Source organism: Notolabrus celidotus, chromosome 15 (genome assembly GCF_009762535.1).
Source record: "Notolabrus celidotus isolate fNotCel1 chromosome 15, fNotCel1.pri, whole genome shotgun sequence".
Taxonomy (NCBI): Eukaryota; Metazoa; Chordata; class Actinopteri; order Labriformes; family Labridae; genus Notolabrus; species Notolabrus celidotus.
Window position 1 is genome coordinate 18,137,468 of NC_048286.1, and position 19,952 is coordinate 18,157,419.

A 19,952-nucleotide genomic window follows, 5' to 3' on the forward strand; every position below is an offset into this window, starting at 1 on the left:
ACACAGCCATTTAGTGCTGCTGCTGAGTCGTTTTTTCACATCTCCCTGTCACCTCACTCACCTCATCTGTTAAATCCTCTTTATGTCCTGCACACCACAGCAATCTTCACCTCTAATTTCTTATCCCCCACATTTTGCAGTCTTCAATTTTGCATGACTGAAAACTTCTCTCTCTTTTCCTGTCTTTCTGTCTTTTAGAACATATACCTCAAAGTAATATGTACATAAAGCTTGTTGGGTGTAATTGTTGGGTTTGGCATGCATGGCATGTCCCATAAAAATACACACATTATTATTCAAGTATTATCTTTTTGATAGATAGATAGATAGATCTTTATTTGTCCTTAATAAGGAGATTTGTTGCCACCGTCTGTACAGGAATACATGTATGAACACAATAACCATAACCATCCACCCAGCCTCACAGCAATGGTGCCCCGCATCCCACAAATATACACACCAGACACATATGCACACACTGGGCACATATAAAACACACCGAACACATATGAACACACTGGACACAAATATGCACACCGGACACATATAAACACACCGAACACATTACAGTGGCATTCTGTTTAGCAGTGCTATGGCCGATGGGAAGAAGCTTGCTGGTGGAAATAACTATAGATTGTGATTTTAAAAACTAAACTCAACAAACCCTCGACTTTGGAAGCATGAGAAGTGGAAGATCTAAATGTGTCTCTATTTGGTGACGCTGATACATTATCTGTGACAAGTATCTTCTTGTACTCAGATTGAACCCCTGACCGCAAGTTTGCACACTTGCTGTTTTGCAAGAGATTTTTGGCAGCTTTACTTAATGCAACCATAAACAGTTTGCAGTGCAGCTGATTTGAGTATCAGAGACATGGCTGAAGCTTTGCAGGATATGAGAATCCTTTCTGTCATTTCAGCAAACGGAAGTTGCCATCAGCTGTGATTAAGTGCCGTTTAACATCACCTTGTAGTGTACTTGTGGTTTAGTCTTAAACTTTTTGCGTGAATGAACTCCAACAAACTTTTTATTGGTGGTGAATTCTTTACAGTGTCATTTTCATAATTTGTATAACTTAAAACTGATTGTTGTAGACAACTGAGTGTCTGTTGACATGTTTTTTTTTATCAAAGTCAAAAAAGTCAAAGTCTTCTTTATTGTCAAAAACTGCAGTATGCACCAGACATACAGAGGATTTGATATTAAGTTTCTCCCTCAGACCCTAGCAACGACAACAACAGATAAACATAGGAAATAGCTAGAAAAAGATGAGCTAAAATGAAAAAGAGTAAGCTAATAAAAATAAGAAAATACAGTTTTGAAACAGTGCAAAAACTTTGCAATAGTGCAATTTAAAATCAAAGTGAGTGTGTGCGTTTCAGTCCTGAGGATGACAGACCTCAGCGTTGATTTGGGGGGGGGGGGGGTCAGTGACCGGGTTTCTGTAGCTTTTTATGTTTGACAAGATGAAAGTATATGTACTGAAACTTCTGCACTACATGTACACATGATAATAACATCACTTTTTGCAGAAAGAAACTAAACCTCAAGCTTGTTCAAGGTCAATAGTTCCTTTAATTGTGTGCAGAGAGATATAAGGAGGATGAATGCAACACAGAGAAAAACATCTTTAAATTCAAACTGAAGGTTATTGAAGCAGTAATGCAGAGACTCAGATGCCTCATGTTGCTGTGACACTGTACCATAGTTAGAACATTATTCATATTTGAATGAGTAAGTAGCTGTTTCATATGTTTTGTAATGATCTTTTATGTGTTTTTCTCTCTCATCATGCTCCACTGTGGGCAGCTCTACTGTGAAAACAATGACAAACAACTGAGTCATCCTCACAAAAATCTGCCCTTTAGTTTGAGCATTTTGGAACTGTAAATACTTAAGACTTGACTTTAAACGTATTGTTGGGTAAAATGTTTTCCACACACTAGAGTTTCTACTGAAAATACTAACCCATTTTAATGAGTATATCAGTATAAGATATAATATACAGTCTCAAGTCCCGCACTGCAAGGATTTAGGTGCGTGACATTTTTTTATACCCCCTGTGTAATCAAGTTAGATTAATGCTCGGCAGCACTGTATGAATTTGTAATGCTATAGCTGTCAAAGCATTTGTCAGGTTGAATATATATATATATATAGTTTTGCCTCCTGCTGCAAAAACAGCAAACACTCATATTGATCAATAATTTATCAAACCAAACAGCTCTAAAAGCAACAAACTTCTCTGAAGAAAGCAAACTTTTACCAAGGGATTTCTAAATCTCAATATCAAATCTCAATTACTAAAAAATGGCCTGTCTGTTTATCTTTCTAGTGTGTGACGGATATTATTACAACACATCCCTACACAGTGCATTTTTATTTATCTCATCATTCAAAGCTGGTTTCACCTTACAAGGTGAACATTTTAACCTTACTTCTGTTGACATGTACAGGAGGGTGAAATGAGAGCTGACTCACTTCCACCGTGTCATCACAGACACATCTGAGTTTGCTAGAATAAAGGCAGGGCACGTCTTTTTTTCTTTTTTTTGTTTGTTGGACAAAGTAAAGTTATGACTCATGCAAGGTGATAAAGGTTGAGATGGAGTCTGAGGACAAGAGAATTGTGATATAAATAAAGGAAGTTCTGCATCCGGCATTAGTTCCTCAGGATTTGTTTCGGGAAAAGGAATAGATGTGAAAGTCCCCCTTACTTTTTGTGTCTGGTGCATTCTCATAAAATCCTAAAACTCCTTCTGAAGTTTGTCCTCTAACTGTTCAGCCAAAGTACTCAAGCTGAGAGAAGAGAGGATCTGATAAAAACTTGATAAACTCCTCCAAATCACATTCAGTTATTTCATAAAGCTTAAGGCAATGAGCTTAAAGAGCCCTGGGTTCTGCCTTTGAGGTTAAAGTCTGCTTCACCTTGTTGGTGCAGGTTGTTGGAGCTACTTAAAGAAGTATCTTCTTTATTAAGATTTAATTTAAAGGACCAGTATGTAAAAGTGATGGGTTTCTGTAATAGAGTATGATATTTATAAGTGTGTTATCATTACTGAATCCTCAGCGGCTTTCATAACTTCAATATGAGCTCTTAAAATCTGCAGATGAGGAAGGTCTGCAATGCTGCATTGTCAACTTAGCAGTAGAAACAATCACTGACTCTGCTAGAATGTGACTTCAACTTTCTTTTACACGTTTTTTCATCATTGTAGGTTCTCTTACTGCTGCTACTTATCAGATGGTTTCAGTGTGCAACCTCACCACAACATGACAAAAGATGCTGCACACTGGTCCCTAATACTGATGGGCCCTTACTATAAGCAGCCTCTACAAATAGTGAGTGAATGGATGTGAATAAGTGTATGTGACGAGAAGTGTAAAAGCGCTCTGAGTGCTCAGAAAGTCTAGAAAAGTGCTTTATAAGTACATTTTACCATTTCATTAATCTGCTTGTTTAATGTTAAAACTAACCAAATAATACAACAGGACTGGACATAATTCAAAGACAAGGCAGTAGAAACACAGGCATCAGTACCCAGGGGTAGAAAGTAACTAATTACATTTACTCTAGTTACTGTTATTCAGTGACTCATTTGTATACTTTCACTGTTAGTTAAGTGTTGATTTTGCTAAGTATTATACTTTTCTACATTTTAAATGGCATCCATCACTGATTAAAAAAAGCAAAGGGGATACAAGCTTTCTATGAACTGTGTGACTGTCAGCTGATTGGCTGAAGTCTACCACCTGACATTCAGGTGAACTAACTTGTTGTGAAAGAGAGAAGAAGAACATGTATGTTTGTTCTGAGACAAGATATACTCTTATAAAGCAGGAATGACATTCACAGGTTTGTCCTTCTCAGGTCAATAACTCATCAGAAACATGCTTTTACAAAACCCACACCTCTTTCCAACCATAGTAAGGTAGACAGCAAGCCAAGATTTTCATCAGTATGAGCGGTCCTGTGAGCTGAACAATCCACAGGGAACTCTTAACATAGCATGCCGTGACTTGATGCTGGGTGACCGTCTATAAAGTGACATACTGAAAAAACTTCTAACTAAAGTAAACAAATTAACTTGTGATGTCTTCGGCTAATTCAATTTACCCCAGGTATTGTTGAAATACTCAGTTATCAAAGTTCTACTCATAATGGTGTAATAGCTTAGTTTAACTTAAATATTTGGTCGCAATAGTGATGAATTCAACAAACTCTTTTTGGCCTTTTTGTTCTCTTGGAGATATTTAATATTTTCTTTTAAAGTCTGCTACTTCGGTGTGTCAGCCTTTTTCTCTGTTCCTTTAGTGAACGCACGTATTCTGTTGTATGTTTACTTCTTAGTTATCATATGAAATTGGAAGTACTGAACGCAGCTCTAATGCTACCACCTTGTCAAACGATTATATTGCATATAATACACGTGGCTGTTGGATTGTATTTTCTTTTAAATATTTCCACATTGTTGACATTTAGCCAAGACTTTGCTCATGCTGAGTTATTGGTGCATTTGCATTTTGACGCATATGTACTCAGTTTATGACAGTTGACGTAAATGACCAGGATTAGATGAACAGCTCAAATAGCTGATCCCCCCATCAGTTAAAAAAAAAATGCCCCGATCGGCTCCAATCCGATACTTTAGATCAGGATCTGGACATCCCTAAAAACGCACCTATAACTGTTGATGCACTGAGGTGCATGTACTCTTATTTGTGGTACAAATGTAAAGAAGCAGGATACAGCAATAGTCAAGTCAAATATGAGTACCTTGAAAGGTAAGGTTCTGTAGTAAATCTACTCTACTACTTTCCATAACTGACAAACACTGTCACTGTTGTTATTACTATGCAAGATCTATATTAGCTGTGTTTTATTGCATTTTAATCCCTCCCTGTGCCCTCTGTGCCTCCCCCCTCCTACTGTGTGTCTCTCTCTCTCTCCCTCTCTCCCTCTCTCTCTCTCTCTCTCTCTCTCTCTCTCTCTCTCTCTCTGCATATAGCAATGATTGGCTCTGCAGCAGGACAGCACACTTCCAGCTGAATACAGCACCATCACCATATCTGTGACTCTGGGTCTGATGCCAGCCCCCCCCCCTCCTGCTCCCCCCCTCCCTCTCTCTTTACTCCTCTCTGACCTTTCCTTGTTTGCATGAATGCTGTTGTGGAGATAAATTGCTGACTTAAAACACCCTTTTATGCACATTGTATATATTAGGCACTATGAGGGCATGTTCCCAAAGTTGTTGGTGCCGTGTTAGTTGTTCCCTTTGTGCTGCAAGGTTGCATGAGGTGATATAATGGTGGATGTGGAAAAACTAATAGACATTCAGCAAAATGCTCTCTTATACAAATGCCAGAAGTGTGTTGACTGGATGCTGCAGTAGATTTCACACATCCTCTCGAACAATAATGTGTCCCCACACAGGAAATCTAAACATCAATGTTTTGTCTTTGGTGGCTCTGGATACTTCTAGGACTTGTGATGATACTTTGTCTTATTCACTCTGTCTCTGCTTCATTGTCAAATCTCAGCCTCTGCATCTTACCTTGGTCTGAGTGCTTTATGTCATGGCTCCCCCTAGTGTAGAAAGTGCTACATAGTTTTGCTTTAATGAAATATCAGGGCAACAACTGTGGCCCTGGAATGAATTGCATTGCAAGACTTTTGGTTTTTTTAATCTGTATTTGGAGACTATATCAGTAAGGAGTCACTCAGTAGATAAAGCAACATTGTGATGTTTTTTGGTAATACTCCAATAATCATTGTTATTATTATTATTGTAGTTTCATACATTTATTGAGCCATATTTGTAAAGACAGCTCTGTATAAACAGTGAGGTCAAAGGGACTTATATAATAAAGTTGTTACTCTGATTGCTTCCGGACCTTTAGTGCAAACTTATTGGACACAGTGCCATCCAAAGTGAAAAAAAATGCTAATGTATTCTAAAATGTCATATTATCATAATTAATTTACCTCTCTTACAGAGCACTTTTTAGCTTTTAAAGTCCGTTGCCTATCAGATACATTGAGAAGCTGGCCCGGAAACAGGAACAGAAGCAAAGCTATTAACCACTGCAAACACAGTGAACACTACCAAATTATTTTGCCAATTTTGAGAAACTTTGGCTCAAACACAGTTGGTGTACTACATTAGATTTCTTTCGAAAGCCCATTCCTTTTCACACTATACTCAAACACAACTGTGTTGCTCCACCAATTCTCCAGCCACTAGCTCAAAAAAGGGGCTAAGAGCATCTAGGTAGGTAATACACTACCTATTGACCTCATTCAACTCCACTTAAAAAAATGTACTATCTCTTTAAGTGATGAAGTACAATTTCATTATTATATTTTATTCTACTTTGCACTTGTGCTACATTTTACATGAATTAACAGTAAGCCTGCTTTTACTCTGCTAGATATGAGGCAACCTTATGTGATATAATTTTATAGCCTATATTCATTTTGTGTTGGATTTACACAACTCGACAGTGTGTGAAATGATAAAATCAAGCCCCACCCTTACCAACTACAACAGTGAAATACTGAAGTTATACATAATAACCAATGTGAGAAACATTCACTTACAAAGGCCATTTTTATGCATCTAGTAATGCTGATATATCATTTATTTGAGTGAGTTATTTTACTTATACTGTTTCCACATTGTGGTACTCTACTTCCCCCATCACTGCATATTTATTGTAATTTGTTCTTCAAAGGTTACAATCAGCACGTCACTCCTACTACAATGGGTCAAGCCAAAGGCAGATGCCCTGATCAACTTTTTTTATCATTCTCACATGAAGCATCATATGACTACTTTACATAAGTGCAGGTGCTTCAGCGTTATGTTCACAGTTTTGAGAAGCTGTCAATTTACAAAACAGTTAGCACAGATTTTCTTTTCTTTAGAGTTCACTTCTGACAGCACAGCTGCCTGCTGCTCATCCTTTGCTATGACCACAGTTGACACTGAGGCGGTCATATCACGCAGTGACCACACGAGCCATAAACTTTCAGGCAGTTTAACTTGAGTACTGCACTTAAGTACATTTTTTGAGTATCTGTACTTTACATGAGTATTTCTTTTGGGGGGAACTTATTACTTTTACTCCACTTCATTTGAAAGACAAATATTGTACTTTTGACTCCACTACATTTCTATCAGTGATCTAGTCACTCACTACTATTGCTTTATAGTCAGCTGATGAATTTTCTTCTCTGAAATCAGATCCCGTAAGACCGTAAACTCTTTGTGTGCTTGTGTTTGGTTTGTCTAAATGGTGTAGCCGTACCTCGGTTGAGTGTAGCGGCAAAGAAGGATGTTGATTATAACTGAGCACCACAGCTGTATTTTAAACCCACGTTTGAGGTTTTTAAATAAAGAATGATTCATATGTTGTAAATCTCTGATCTGTTTACCACACAATCTTCATTACAGCCTACAAAACATCACCATCTAACCTGAGAAAGCATGTGGAGGTCTGAAGCTAACACACTTGTTTTATTCCAGATGAACCTTTGAAACTTGTCTGTGCATGTAGTTACTTAGTTTATATTTCATGGTAGACTTTTTAGAGATCAAATAAGGTTTTCTAGATAAACAGAGCGTAGCAGAATGTACACCCATGCATTCTTGACTGCACTCATGCTTTGTGAAAAAACATTTGAGATATTTTAAGAAGTACTTTGAATACTTAAGTATTTTTAAAAGCAAGTACTCCAGGACTTTAACTTCATCATTTTACAGAGCAACTTTCACTTGTATTGGAGTAATGTTGACCAGGAGGATCTTTTGACTCAAGTAATGAAGCTGTGTACTTTGTCCATCACTGCTTTCAGGTAGTATCTGAAAAAAAAAGCACGTTGTCTTTAAAACGGTGGGCTGCTGCTGCTGACGTCAGCTCTGCGTTGTCCGCTTGTTCCCAATGGATCAGTTTTTTTTTTATTTAAAAAAAAGGAAAGAGACACCTTTCTCTCCTGGGCTCCAACATCTGTGCCGCCAGCGTCAGATTTTGCAGCCGGTGTCGCCTGAACTGTCAGCACCGCATTACCTCACTCGTGGCCGACCTGCCACTTTCCCCCTGCAGTTTAACTTTGGCGTGCATGCTCTCTCTCCCTCTCCCTCACTCTCTCTCCTTCACTCTCTCCCCCCTTCCTCTCCTGATATTACGTCCGTTGCTGGTAAAGACGCGGAGACAGGAGGGGGGGATGTACAATTAAGAGCACATTGTAACGTCCTTGCGTTGCCTGTCGTGGCGGAAGAGGAGTGTGCCGTGAACGCGAATGACCGTCCGTGGACGAGAAGAGGATAGACAGAGCGAGATAGAAAGAGAGAAGGAAAGAGAGAGAAGGGGGGACCCACTCAAGATGCCTCGTTTTAGCGTAATTTGTCCTGCAGACTGTGCCCTTCCAGCGTTTTGAGGGCTGCTGTGAGCCTGGCTGGCTACGCTATGCTGCCTGACCCTGCTGCTGTGTTGTGATAGCGTTCGTCCGATTGTTTGGATTGAGGAAGGCTCTCATCAACCCAAATCAATGAGGATTCTGAGGCCATTCCTTCAGAAAGGAGCGCATATGCTGCAGTGTTTTTGTGGACAACGATCGAAGTCGACCACTATCACCAACGGTGAGAGACACAACACATAGCACCGTAGCTTTTGTAGCTACCTGCGCTTTGCATGCTTTCTCTCTCTTGAGTGATCTCAAAAAGAAAGAAAGAAAGGAGATGAAAAGAGAGGAAAAGAAGGACGGGGGAGGAGGGGGGAGTGGGTTTCATTGGACACTCGAGTGTGTGAGTACCATCTTCCGAGTCTGCAGTGCTCCTCGCATCTGTCCTGAGTTTTGTGTTTGCAGATAGCTGCTGGCAAGGCAGCATCCAGCAGCCGCACTGTACTCCGGTTACTTTAGACCAGACTGAGGTTTCAATTTGCAGGCGAGCTCGATCCAGTGCTGCATCTGAAGCGGGCCAAAAACTGGACAATGCAGGGATCAAGTCATTAAACTTCAGGGGCCTGGAGAGAGGCAGTGTTGTTGTAAGGGCCCCAAAACAAGCAGCGTGGTTCAGCACCACGGACAGCGCCACAGTGGAAGTCCTCCAAAAGTTTCATGTTCACATAGATTTAAATCATGATTACATATCTCTAAGTTTTTCAATTCCCTACAGCACAAGCAAAGACTGTTGATAAAGTAGCAAACTTCTTCTTAAAGTCCTCTGGAAGTTCTGCTTTGAAATAAAACTTCTCCTTATTTTTGGGTCCCCATCAAAAGTATAATAGGACCCATGGACTCCCCTGAACTACACTTTGGCTGCAACTACTTTAATGTATGTCAAAAAAGTAGGCCTGCTGTAACAGTGTTGTTTCATAGCATCCCTGCTGACCCTTTAAAGTATCACACTTTTTATGTGATGACTTTCTAACATGTGACACGGAGAGATCTGATGTCTCAATGACACACATGTCCACTTGCACACAATCAGCACTCAACAGTGTTTGGCAGGTAGCCTAAGATGACTGCCATGTCCTCTAGTCATGTCTCAGCACTTCACTGCATTGCTGTTGCTGTTCCCTAATAACATAACCCTATTTCAAAAGCCGTTAAAAGGCAACAACTGCTGATGTTTCAAGTGCAAATAAAGTAACTGTTTAAACTGGAGACAAATGCACACCTTCTCCTGACTCTCCCCTCTCCATCACTTGCTGCATGACGGCTCTCCTGTAGTTCGAGCAGGAGGAGCAGCTCTCAAATTCAGGCCAGACAATTAGAAACTCCATTAAGCACAGTTGATTCCTCTGAGGTGGTTGGACCAAAAGCAGCATGCACACTGGGACCTGTAGGACTCTGATATAAAGCCCTACCAGTCCTTATCCTGCATCTGTGCTTGCTGTAACATGAACCTTATGACCTCAATCAAAACTTTATGAGTCAGCTCATAGATGTTGACACAAAATGATGCAATAAGTGAATGTGATAATCTGGTAAAGCTGTTTGCTGTGAGGACTTTGCATGAAGTTTTTGTTCCATTTTCCTCTCTATTTGGTTTCCGTTTCCAAAAGCGCTGCAAGATCTCTTAAAGAAAAGTTCCTGCTAGTCTTTAATGTCCAGCTACAACTTAAACTAGTCATCTCAAAACTGAGTTAAAACTACATTTACAGCTACTGTTCACTCATATCTGAACTTGTCTGTCTGTCTGTCGCACATCAGCAGTTTTACATGATTGACTCAGTATGTAAAGATGGATCACACACTTGACTTTCCAGAATAAGGGGTAAAAACCTCAGCTGGTAATCTGGCTGCATCACTCACTGCCATGGGGACATTGTCCTGCACAAGATCATGTAAAGCAGGGAGAGCATTTTGCTCTCCAGGCCTGGGCGCTGTGCCAGAATCACCTCCCAGGGAGTTTCAGTGAAAGATGTTTCTGAGCACACTTAAATGTTTGCACCTGCTTCTCTTTGTAGGGTCGAGTTTGCACCTGGCTTTTGTTGTTTGAGAGTTTCATACAGTATTTTGGATGTCCCCAAAGCAGGACACTTGTAAGGTGGGTGTAAAAAAATACAGTAGAAAACCTAACTTGTTGTAGGCAGTTCAAACATAACTTGTCATTGGAGCTTATTAATGTAAAATAGCTTTAATTTGACCAGTTATTAATTATCAGTCAGGTTTCTTTTGGTCACTTTTGAAAGAGTCACTGCTTTGTCAAATGAAAAAGTCAGGGAATCAATGCTGATGTCTTTGTGGATTGATGTGTGTATTTTTTCCTGGTGTCAAACACTTTTTTATACTTGTCAAGCATGATTTGGTTCAATGACTAACTTAATTTGACATATTTAGATGTCAGTTTTCATCATTAGGCTTTTCTTTGTCTGAGTCTGTGATGATTGCTTATGAGGAAAAAAACAAGGGATGAGATGCTGGAATAATTAAAGGCAAGCTACACAGGTTTTAGTGTTGTTAAATGCACGGATCTGGCTTTTGCCTTGTATTTGTACTGCATTGAATTTGTTTTAAATAAGGGCTTCTTAGTTCAGAACTACAGGTCAGAGGTGAAGAAGCTTTTTAGGGGTTGTAGGCTAAGTCTTCAAGAACTTTACCCAAGTCTGTGTCACAGACATGACTCACTTTGGTTCTCCCCATCTTCACAACTTGTCCTTTGTGCTCTTACTCATATTATTTATGCATCATACTGATGAGAACCAAACAGTATTGTGTGATTTGTTTTTGTGGTGCTAAACGGCATTGCAGTATCGCTCTCATCCTCACACGTCTCTCCTCTTTGACTCCTGCAGACCTGGCAGCTCAGTATAGCAGACATTACACCGTGAAAACTAGCTCCAGCTATTGTGAGTCACCCAATCTGTGAGGTATCTCAAGGACACCTTAAAGTGACAAACTCTGGAGAAAGAAAAGCTCCACTGTAGTCACCCTGAGCATGTGTGGCTCTTTCTTTTCCACAAGGTGGCAGCAGGTGTAAAGAAAAGACTGAAGTTATTGTTGCAGCGTTTGCACCTGAGCGGGGGCCCAGAGGGAGGCTATGTGGTTCATGTCCCTCAGTTTTCAAAAGGTTTTCATATCAAATGCTGCACTATATGCAACATGGTTTATATTTCAATCAAGACACTGCACAGTCAGACAAAATCAGATTATTTTGCTGTGCTCAGAATTTATATACCACAAGGAGGAATGACAGAGGTAGTCTTTGACATCTATACCTGAGCTTGCAAACCTTTTCAGAGATAAATAATTGAAATACACAATCCCAATGATTACATTATATAATCTGCTGTGCATTTCATAGCTGCAGTGTTTTATTGCATGTGGACGTCTCTCTGCAGGAATGAAGTGAACATCAATTGTCTCTGGTAGAGGGAGGACGCAGAGCAGATCCTCATTAGGGAATACTTTATCTTTCTCACAAAGATTTATTTGTCCTGTTTCTCTGAAGCACTCTACATCACAAAGTCCCTCCAGTTTCTGGGAATTTTACCAGCAGTTCTTTATTTTCTGAGAAATGTAGACTACACTCCTGCTTATTCACAGAAATGATTAATGTCATATCGTAGTTGTTATTGATATTTCTTTATGGTGCAGTGAAATATTCATTCCTACCACTCACTGGCAGCTCGATAAGAATACAGAGCAAGATTCACGGCTTGGATATTTTATTTCCTGACCTTTCTTTTGCTCCTACTTTTACCATCACCTCTCTTTGTCTCTCCTTTTAACTCTCTTTCCTTAGGGGAGTATTTCAGCTCTCCTCAACATCCCTTTCTCTCTCACTCACATTCTTTACTACCATGTTAAAACACCCCAAGTACTAACCTGGGAACCACTCCTTCACATTCAACACTTTTATCCATTATATCAGAATGTTTTGTAAGGGGGGGCAGACAGTGGTTGTCAAAAAGAGAACTCTCTCTCTTTCTCTCTTTCCTCTTTATTCCTTTCCCAGTTTGGTCAGGAGATAGGGGATGTCAAACCGAGTCCTAGAAAAAAGCCTCTAAATGTTTCATGCTGTTTCATCACGGGGAAGAGAGGTTTGCTGTGCTGCTGAACGCTCACGTGTTCTTCCTCCCACAGTTTCTGTGTGTGCGTATGTGTGTGTGTGGTATGTAATGTGTGGCGTGTGTGCCTCCACAGCCCATGCAATAATAAAGTTGGAACCAGTGGCGTGCATACATGCACACGGACAGATGTCTGTGCACACATTTTACAAGACATAGGGTACTTTGCACTGATTTACCCTCATTCTTGTGATGAATTATTTACATTCCTTCAATTCTAATAGAAAGATAGCCTTCTATATTTTGCTGATTTGGTTTGATGTTGTCTGTGACGGAAAATGTATCATACATTAGACCGCACATACATTTTTTTTTCCTGCAGTCTTTGCATTTAGTATTTCTCATGCTTCTAAATAAGGAATAATTGTGCTTCTGGGGATGATATTTGTTATGTTTTCTGTGTCATTGGGGTCCATTTCATTTCCATAAATCCTAAATCCCATTCCCCCTTGTGTTGTGTCACCGTCTTGGTCTTCAGTGTACCATTGGTGTTTGGGGTTTGCTCTTTGTGTGCTGAAACCTGTTGCAGGTAATCCCTTTAGCCAGATTAAATATGTTCTTTATGGCATGCGTGGCCCCGGGTTTTTTAGAAAATAATGCTTAGAATTAGAATAAGCTATGAGGATAAGGATGCTGCGTAAGCTGATTAAGATTTCTATTATTTATGCTTTCTCTGAGGCCTCTATGCTGACCGACTTGCCCTATTTGAATACTGGCTTGCAAAGTCCGATTTTAATTGTAATTCAAAGAGACATTTATGAGATCACCAGCTTCATTTTGGATAATCCAAAAGGACTACAAACTATGTCCCCGGGAAAACACCCAGCATGCACCCCTTTCCCTTTGTATGTTGATTTATATCCCCCCCTCTCCGGAGATCACCTGTCTTTCCCTGTACATCCCCCCGAGAATTCCTAATACGAACCTCAATCACGTATGATTGCGTTAAAGACTTGAAGAGGGAAAGAGGGGGTGAGCGAGTGAGGGAGAGAGAGAGGGAGAGAGAGATAGTTGGACCGCGACCGTCCACACTCGCTGCCGGCGATGTAACACACCGACGTCGTCCATCCGGGACGCGCTGGGAATAACGCGTAAGCTACTTTATTATTTGTGCGCTACACCAAAAAGCACTCCGGCGTGCGTTCGCCACAACTAATTGTTGCTTTTTCACATGAGAATCCCTCCCTGCAGGCTTGAATTACATCTCTGCAGCATCCTTTGCAGAGTAGCCTCTGCTGCTGCTCCTGCTGCTGCTGCTGCTGCTGTGTATTCCGTTTTTGCGGTGCCAACATCGACGGAACCGGAGACTGGGCTCACATATCTGGGCTCATTGGACCGGCTGCGGATGCTTTTTCATTCATCTTTGCGTATGGAGTAAATCATCAGGCGGGTGGGAAAAGTTAGGATCCTTTCTCCGGCCACGCACAGTCGACTCGTGGATGGTTGATGCGAATAATTAAACGGCGCCGGGAAGCCTGAGGACAGGGCTGGTGTGCAGATGAGGATTACGAAGTCGTGCTGGCCAGACGCGGCACTGTTCACCTGGAATACCTGAAGCTGTCCGATGCAACACAGCTGCATCAACTTATCGACACTGTTGCATGTATGCACGGCTCATATGTCGGCCCCTGTGGCCTGTAGCCCATAGATGTGTGTTTCACATGAGATCTGAGGCTGGTGATTTGAAGCCCTGAGTGCCACAGTAAAAAAAAAAAAAAAAACTCACAGCAGCTGAATTTCACGCTTCTGTCCCTGCAAGAGGATGCAGCCTGAAGCGTAATGAAGTCCGGAACTCGGTGGATTTTCTGATCAGGATGACATTTGGTTAAAAAGAAGAAAAAAAAACTCGTGGACCGACACACAAAATCAACTCTCTCGTCTTTTTTTTTATTTTTGCGCCAAGAAAGCTGCACCAACATCCCGCCTCTGCCGAACCAACCTCTCGGTTTTTTTAGACTCGGTTCGGGGAGACATGGCCGCGATCGCCAGCTCCCTGATCCGGCAGAAACGCCAGGCGAGGGAGTCGAACAGCGACCGGGTCTCGACTTCGAAACGTCGCCCCAGCCCCAGCAAAGACCCCCGCTCTCTGTGCGAGAGGCATTTCCTGGGGGTCTTCAGCAAAGTCCGTTTCTGCAGCGGCAAGAAAAGACCGGTTCGGCGGCGACCAGGTCAGTCATGTAGATTTATTTTCACAGATGTGCATTATGTGTGCGTATGGAAGCGGTTTTTCCACAACCCCCCCACCCTACACCCCACACCCCGCCCCTCTTTGGAGCAGCAGAGGCATTATACTGCAGTCAAGAGCCGGAGAAGGTAGATTTTTCTCCGCGTCGTGAAAAAAATCCACCTGTTCCATCAGGTCTTGTTGTTGTCTGTCGATCCACTACACGACAACCTTCCCTTTTAGACCGAAACTGTGCTGCCTTTATGTACAGGTACAGATGATCTGTATGCTGTGACGTTACCCCTTAGGTATTTATTGAGATTCTGCTCTAATCAGAATAATCAATCACCCTGGAGCAAAACAGATGACACTGTAAAGCTTGTGCAGGTTTTGCTCCAGCAGCCATTCAGTGTATGTCAGCCTTTGATTTTGCACGCTTAAAATGTACCCCCCTCCCCTCCTCTTCCTTCTAACACACACACAACTTGAACACACTCAAAAAAAAACGGCTGCTTCAAAATGTCTAATTCAATATTCCTGCAGATTAGAGTGTACATGAGGGGAGATAAGTCGCTCCGCAGTGCACCAAGGCTCTTTTCAGATTAAATGTTTTAATGGTTAAATGTTTATTGCAGAGAGGGGAGCTTTACTGCAGTGAAGGGAGGTCTAGCTGTAGTGATTAAGAGCTACTCTGGCTGTATTGATAGACACAGGCTCCGTGCCTGCCTATACTCCACTCTGAGGGTAGAGCCTCCTTCCCCTCCTTTTTTTTATTCTCCTGGGTCTGTCCTGCATGGTGCACAGATAACAAGCCGGCCCTCTCTGAAACCAGAAAAATCAGTCGTGCAATGACTGACAGTCAGGTCCTCTCAGGGCTATGCAGACAGAATGATGAAGAAGGAGGCAGACAGCAATTTTAAGGCAAAAAGGGAAAGGGAGGACAACGGAGACAATCACCCAGACAGCCAGACGAACTGAATTAAATCCCTGATGTCGTGCAGCCCCATTTGACACAAGCTCAGCTTCAAAACGCCTCTAAACGCCTGATTAGAAACATAAGCAGACAGCCAACAAGCCGTCAGGTCTCCAGACACTGTTTGCAGGTAGGTAACACCTTTCAAATCTCACAAACACAGCCAGACAGAGACAGACAGACAGACAGATAGATGCTCTGTTTCCTCCAATCGATCATCCTTATATGTCCACTGATGCCTTGCCATATATTTGCATATAAACAGCCGATTACGCTGGAGACTTATTGAATTCTGCCTGTTTAAAAGACTTGTTGTTTTTCCTTCTATCCCCCCCACCCCCCACCCCAACTTCGTAAGATGCACCCTCGAAACCTCCACAGGTGTCCCATAAGGGCTGCAGGCTAGGTCAGTAGCTCAGCCTCCATCCGTGTGTGCTGTGTTTTTTCTCTTCGTCTCCACCCCCCATCTCGCGCCCATGTCGACTTCCCCCTCGGCCAGGGAGGGAGGGGAGGGGAGGGAAGGGGAGGGAGGGGCGTGGGGCTTTAACACCTGTCTGACAGCCGACAAAACCCCTCTCCCTCGCTGACTTCTTCTCTTTTTTCTCTGTCATCCCTCTTTCCTCTGTGTGGCTTTTCGTGGATTTTTCCAGCTTACTTTGGTACCTGTAGCTGAAGCCACGTCGTTTGTTGCTCCTCGTGTCTCTCCCTCTTTTCCTGTCCTCCTCTCTCCTGTCCTCTCCTCGTCTTTGGCTCAGCCTCCTCTCATTTTGTCTTTGCCTCATTCTCTTCTTTGTCTGATGTCGGATCAAGTCTTTTATCCTCGCTCCTTGTTCTGTGTCTGTAAATATGTGTCAAGTTCGTCTGTGTAGAGGCTCTTTACTGTACTGTACTCGGGTGGTATGATGTTTTTCCTCCTGTCAAACACTATATCAGAACAGGCGATCATTCACCATTTCACGGTCATGACGCCATTTGTCGACGTTCCCTAAATGTTTTTGTCCTCTTGTATTGGTATGAAGTAAATTTATTTACGTTTTAATGGCCCGTGCACACACACACAACGGGATGATCTGCTGTAAGTCGCCACTGAGGGACATTTTTCACACACAAACACATGGTGTAAACTCTGAAATGTAGACCTGCAAAGACACACACACTCACACACACACTCACACACACACACACGCACACGCACACACACACACACACACACACAAGATACCCCACACTCTTTGTTAAATGATTGGAACTGATGAGCCGTCAGCGGCTGCTTGGGCCCATGTTGAGGCCTTAATTTATGAAAGTGTAGTTATCACATGGGATTTATGGATGTGTACACTCCCATGTACTTTCACACACACATAAGCACACACACATGCAAAAACACTCTCTTCACCCTGCCTGTGATGGATGATGGAGGGGCCGGTCGCAGGAATTGATGGCCCCACCCCAGGGGGTAGGTGAGTTGGGGACTGATGGTCAGGATGATGAACAGTTGAGGTGAACTCTCTCTAGCTGGGAGTCACTGTCCTCGCTTTAGTCTTCCTAGCAGTTTATTTCCCACGCACTTCTCTTCTATACAAAATAAATAGGGCTTATACAGCCGTAAATACAGCAGTGATCAAGGATCTAACATCAGCTGGTGCTGATGAAGACAGATCTGGCTAAAACTCTTTTTTTCCCTTCAGAAACTAAGTCTGAAAATATTTCCTTCTGCTAAATCATTTGGGGTTTTATGTGCCTGACTGAACTACACATATCTGCATGATGTCAAAGTTTTGTTATGACCTTGGAGAAAAAATCAGGCACACTTCTGCTTCTTCAGTACATTCATGTTGAAAGCACGCTCTTTCAGCTAGAGTGCTAACACTAGAGTGTTTGTTTAGACACAAAATGAAACCGAGCGTCAATTCAACTGTGACAAAACGCATAATTTGTTTCTTTTGTCAGGCAGAATAAACAAAGGATTAGTTACACCCAGCATCTGAGCTGCTGTCTCATTTCAATGAAGCTTGTCTCAAAATCTCTGCCAGTGCAAGAACAACACAATTCTGCTTAGCTGTAGAGCTCCACTTTACTGTAAACCTTCAAATAAGTATAACTGTTTTAGAAACATGCACATACTTTCTACTTGTATGCACGCTCAGGATTATTTTCTTGGATCTCAAAGTTTGAGCTTTTCCTGTCATAAAGCACAATGCTTAAGATATTGTCTGACTTGCTACTGCTTGTATATAGAGTCAAACAGACTGTTGGGATTTTTGGAGACAAAACATTCATTTTCCCCTTAAACATTTTTTTTTTTTACACTTTTATTTTTTCCTGGCATTGCCCGAGGCCGAGAGGCTTTCTTTGCCCCAAGCTAATCCGTGTTTCCACCTTCTCCCCCTGAAGTGTTGAGCGCTTTGAACAGCACACTGGCCGGGCGCCAAATGTCACAGCCTCAGAGTGGTAGGTCGGTTCAGGGTTATGGCATTGAAAAATTCTCTAGAAAGTTTGGATCAGTTTTCTCTAGGGTATAGAAAAAATCACAAGGATCTTTAGGGATGACCCTGTTCCCTTAAATAACCCCACAGACTCCTGTTAGAGAAATAACACTGAGTATCAGTGCTTTCAACCAAAACAAATCCACAGTTGCTTCATACCAAGTGAAAACCATTGTCATGTCAGTGTACTTTGTACAGACATATTAAGATGCTGGAGAAGGAAAAAACACTCATTGATTTCCTGTCATGTTGATCTTATTGTACAGGTCTTATAGCCAAATAGCTGTTTGCTGTATTTTGAGATTATGTCTAAGATGACTCATTACAAACTGTCCATCACAGTGGTATTAATATTCACAGACTGGTTGAAGTTAAAGAAACGACTGCAGAGCTTTAAGTTTGAGTTATTTTGTGAGCAGACAGCTGCGGAGGCTGGACTGAGCCACACGAACAATAAGACATTGAAATAAATGGTTATTTATAATTTGGTCCTTAATTGATAGATTCACTTCATAAATTAATTTACTTTCTACTTAATTCATGCAATTTGCATAATCAAAAGTCTTTGATGTATTTTTTTACATGACATGCAAGTAAATGGTCTAAAATGAGGAAAGACATTTGAATGGTTAATACTCTTGTTCTGCTGGCTCCCTCCATCTACCACAGCTAACTTGTCTTTTTTTTATCCCAACTAATTAAACACCGTACATCTATGTTTGTGAAACATTTGTTTGTTAAACATTTCAGCTGTGAGTGTGCAAACACTTAGCTGAAGGCAGAGGTATAAACTCTTGTGTGTTTTTGTCATAGTTATGAGAATATTACTCTGACATATTCTTGGTGGGGATGGGGCTGTGGTTTGGCCGACGGCCTTGTGTGTGTGTGTGTGTGTGTTTGTGTGTGTGTGTGTGTGTGTGCGTATGTGTGCGTGTGTGTCTTGTGTGAATGCTTGTGTGTGTTCCAGAGCCGCAGCTGAAAGGCATCGTGACACGACTGTTCAGCCAGCAGGGCTTCTACCTGCAGATGCAGCCGGATGGAACCATCGACGGCAGCAAGGACGAGAACAGCGACAACAGTGAGTGGAGCGCTATGGAAGCTCCAGCTTCCAGCATTAATGATTTAATGGCAATGAGTCAGTTGCTTATGTAATCTATTACCACATTTTTATACGCTGTGCCTTATCATTTTTAATTCTTACATAACCGATGCCAACCACAAGCACTCCAAAATTAGTTCAAGATGCCCTTGTTGAATGGATAATCGAAGCGGAAAGAAAAACCTCCAGTTTTAAAGGCAACTGTTCACCAAATTCCACAAAGCAGGGTGCCCTCTTTTCAGCAGCTGGTTATGTAATGGCAAGCAGGAGACATAAATGTGTCTAAATCCACTCAGATGCTTTATACATTCTGATCCAGTCTTCATAAAGTGTACCTTTCACGGTAAGTAAATTGAATATTTATGGAGCATCTTCGACTAAAATTTCAACCCTTGAGTGGAATTAATTTCAATCTCTGCCCCGCTCTCTAAGTAAACCTATTCTGCTGTGTACACTGCATGATTGTAAATGCCATGTTGTTTTGATTGATTCAGCTCTGAAGCATGTGATTATCACAGCAGAAATGTATTCCCGGAAAAACCCATCGCATGAACCAAGTGTGGTCCCACGGCTTCACTCCCTGTCACAAAGATCCCTCCCTTAGACACTTCTCTGCAATATTTAACCAGCAATCGACTTCCCATAGTGGA

General features: G+C 41.7%; 1 protein-coding gene across 4 annotated transcripts in view; it reads left to right on the forward strand.

Moving 5' to 3' along the window:
- The window catches only part of fgf12a (fibroblast growth factor 12a), a 50,226-nt gene that overhangs the window by 2,364 nt on the left and 27,910 nt on the right, over window positions 1-19,952 (forward strand). The window contains exons 1-3 of one of the 4 annotated variants that reach the window (XM_034703533.1): window positions 14,062-14,748; window positions 16,076-16,123; window positions 19,171-19,281. In XM_034703533.1, coding sequence (XP_034559424.1) covers window positions 14,553-14,748; window positions 16,076-16,123; window positions 19,171-19,281 — 355 coding nt within the window. In that variant the 5' untranslated portion in view covers window positions 14,062-14,552. Of the gene's footprint in view, window positions 1-8,054; window positions 8,644-14,061; window positions 14,749-16,075; window positions 16,124-19,170; window positions 19,282-19,952 lie in introns of those variants that run through there. The other 3 variants (XM_034703535.1, XM_034703534.1, XM_034703536.1) reach the window with 3 other exon arrangements.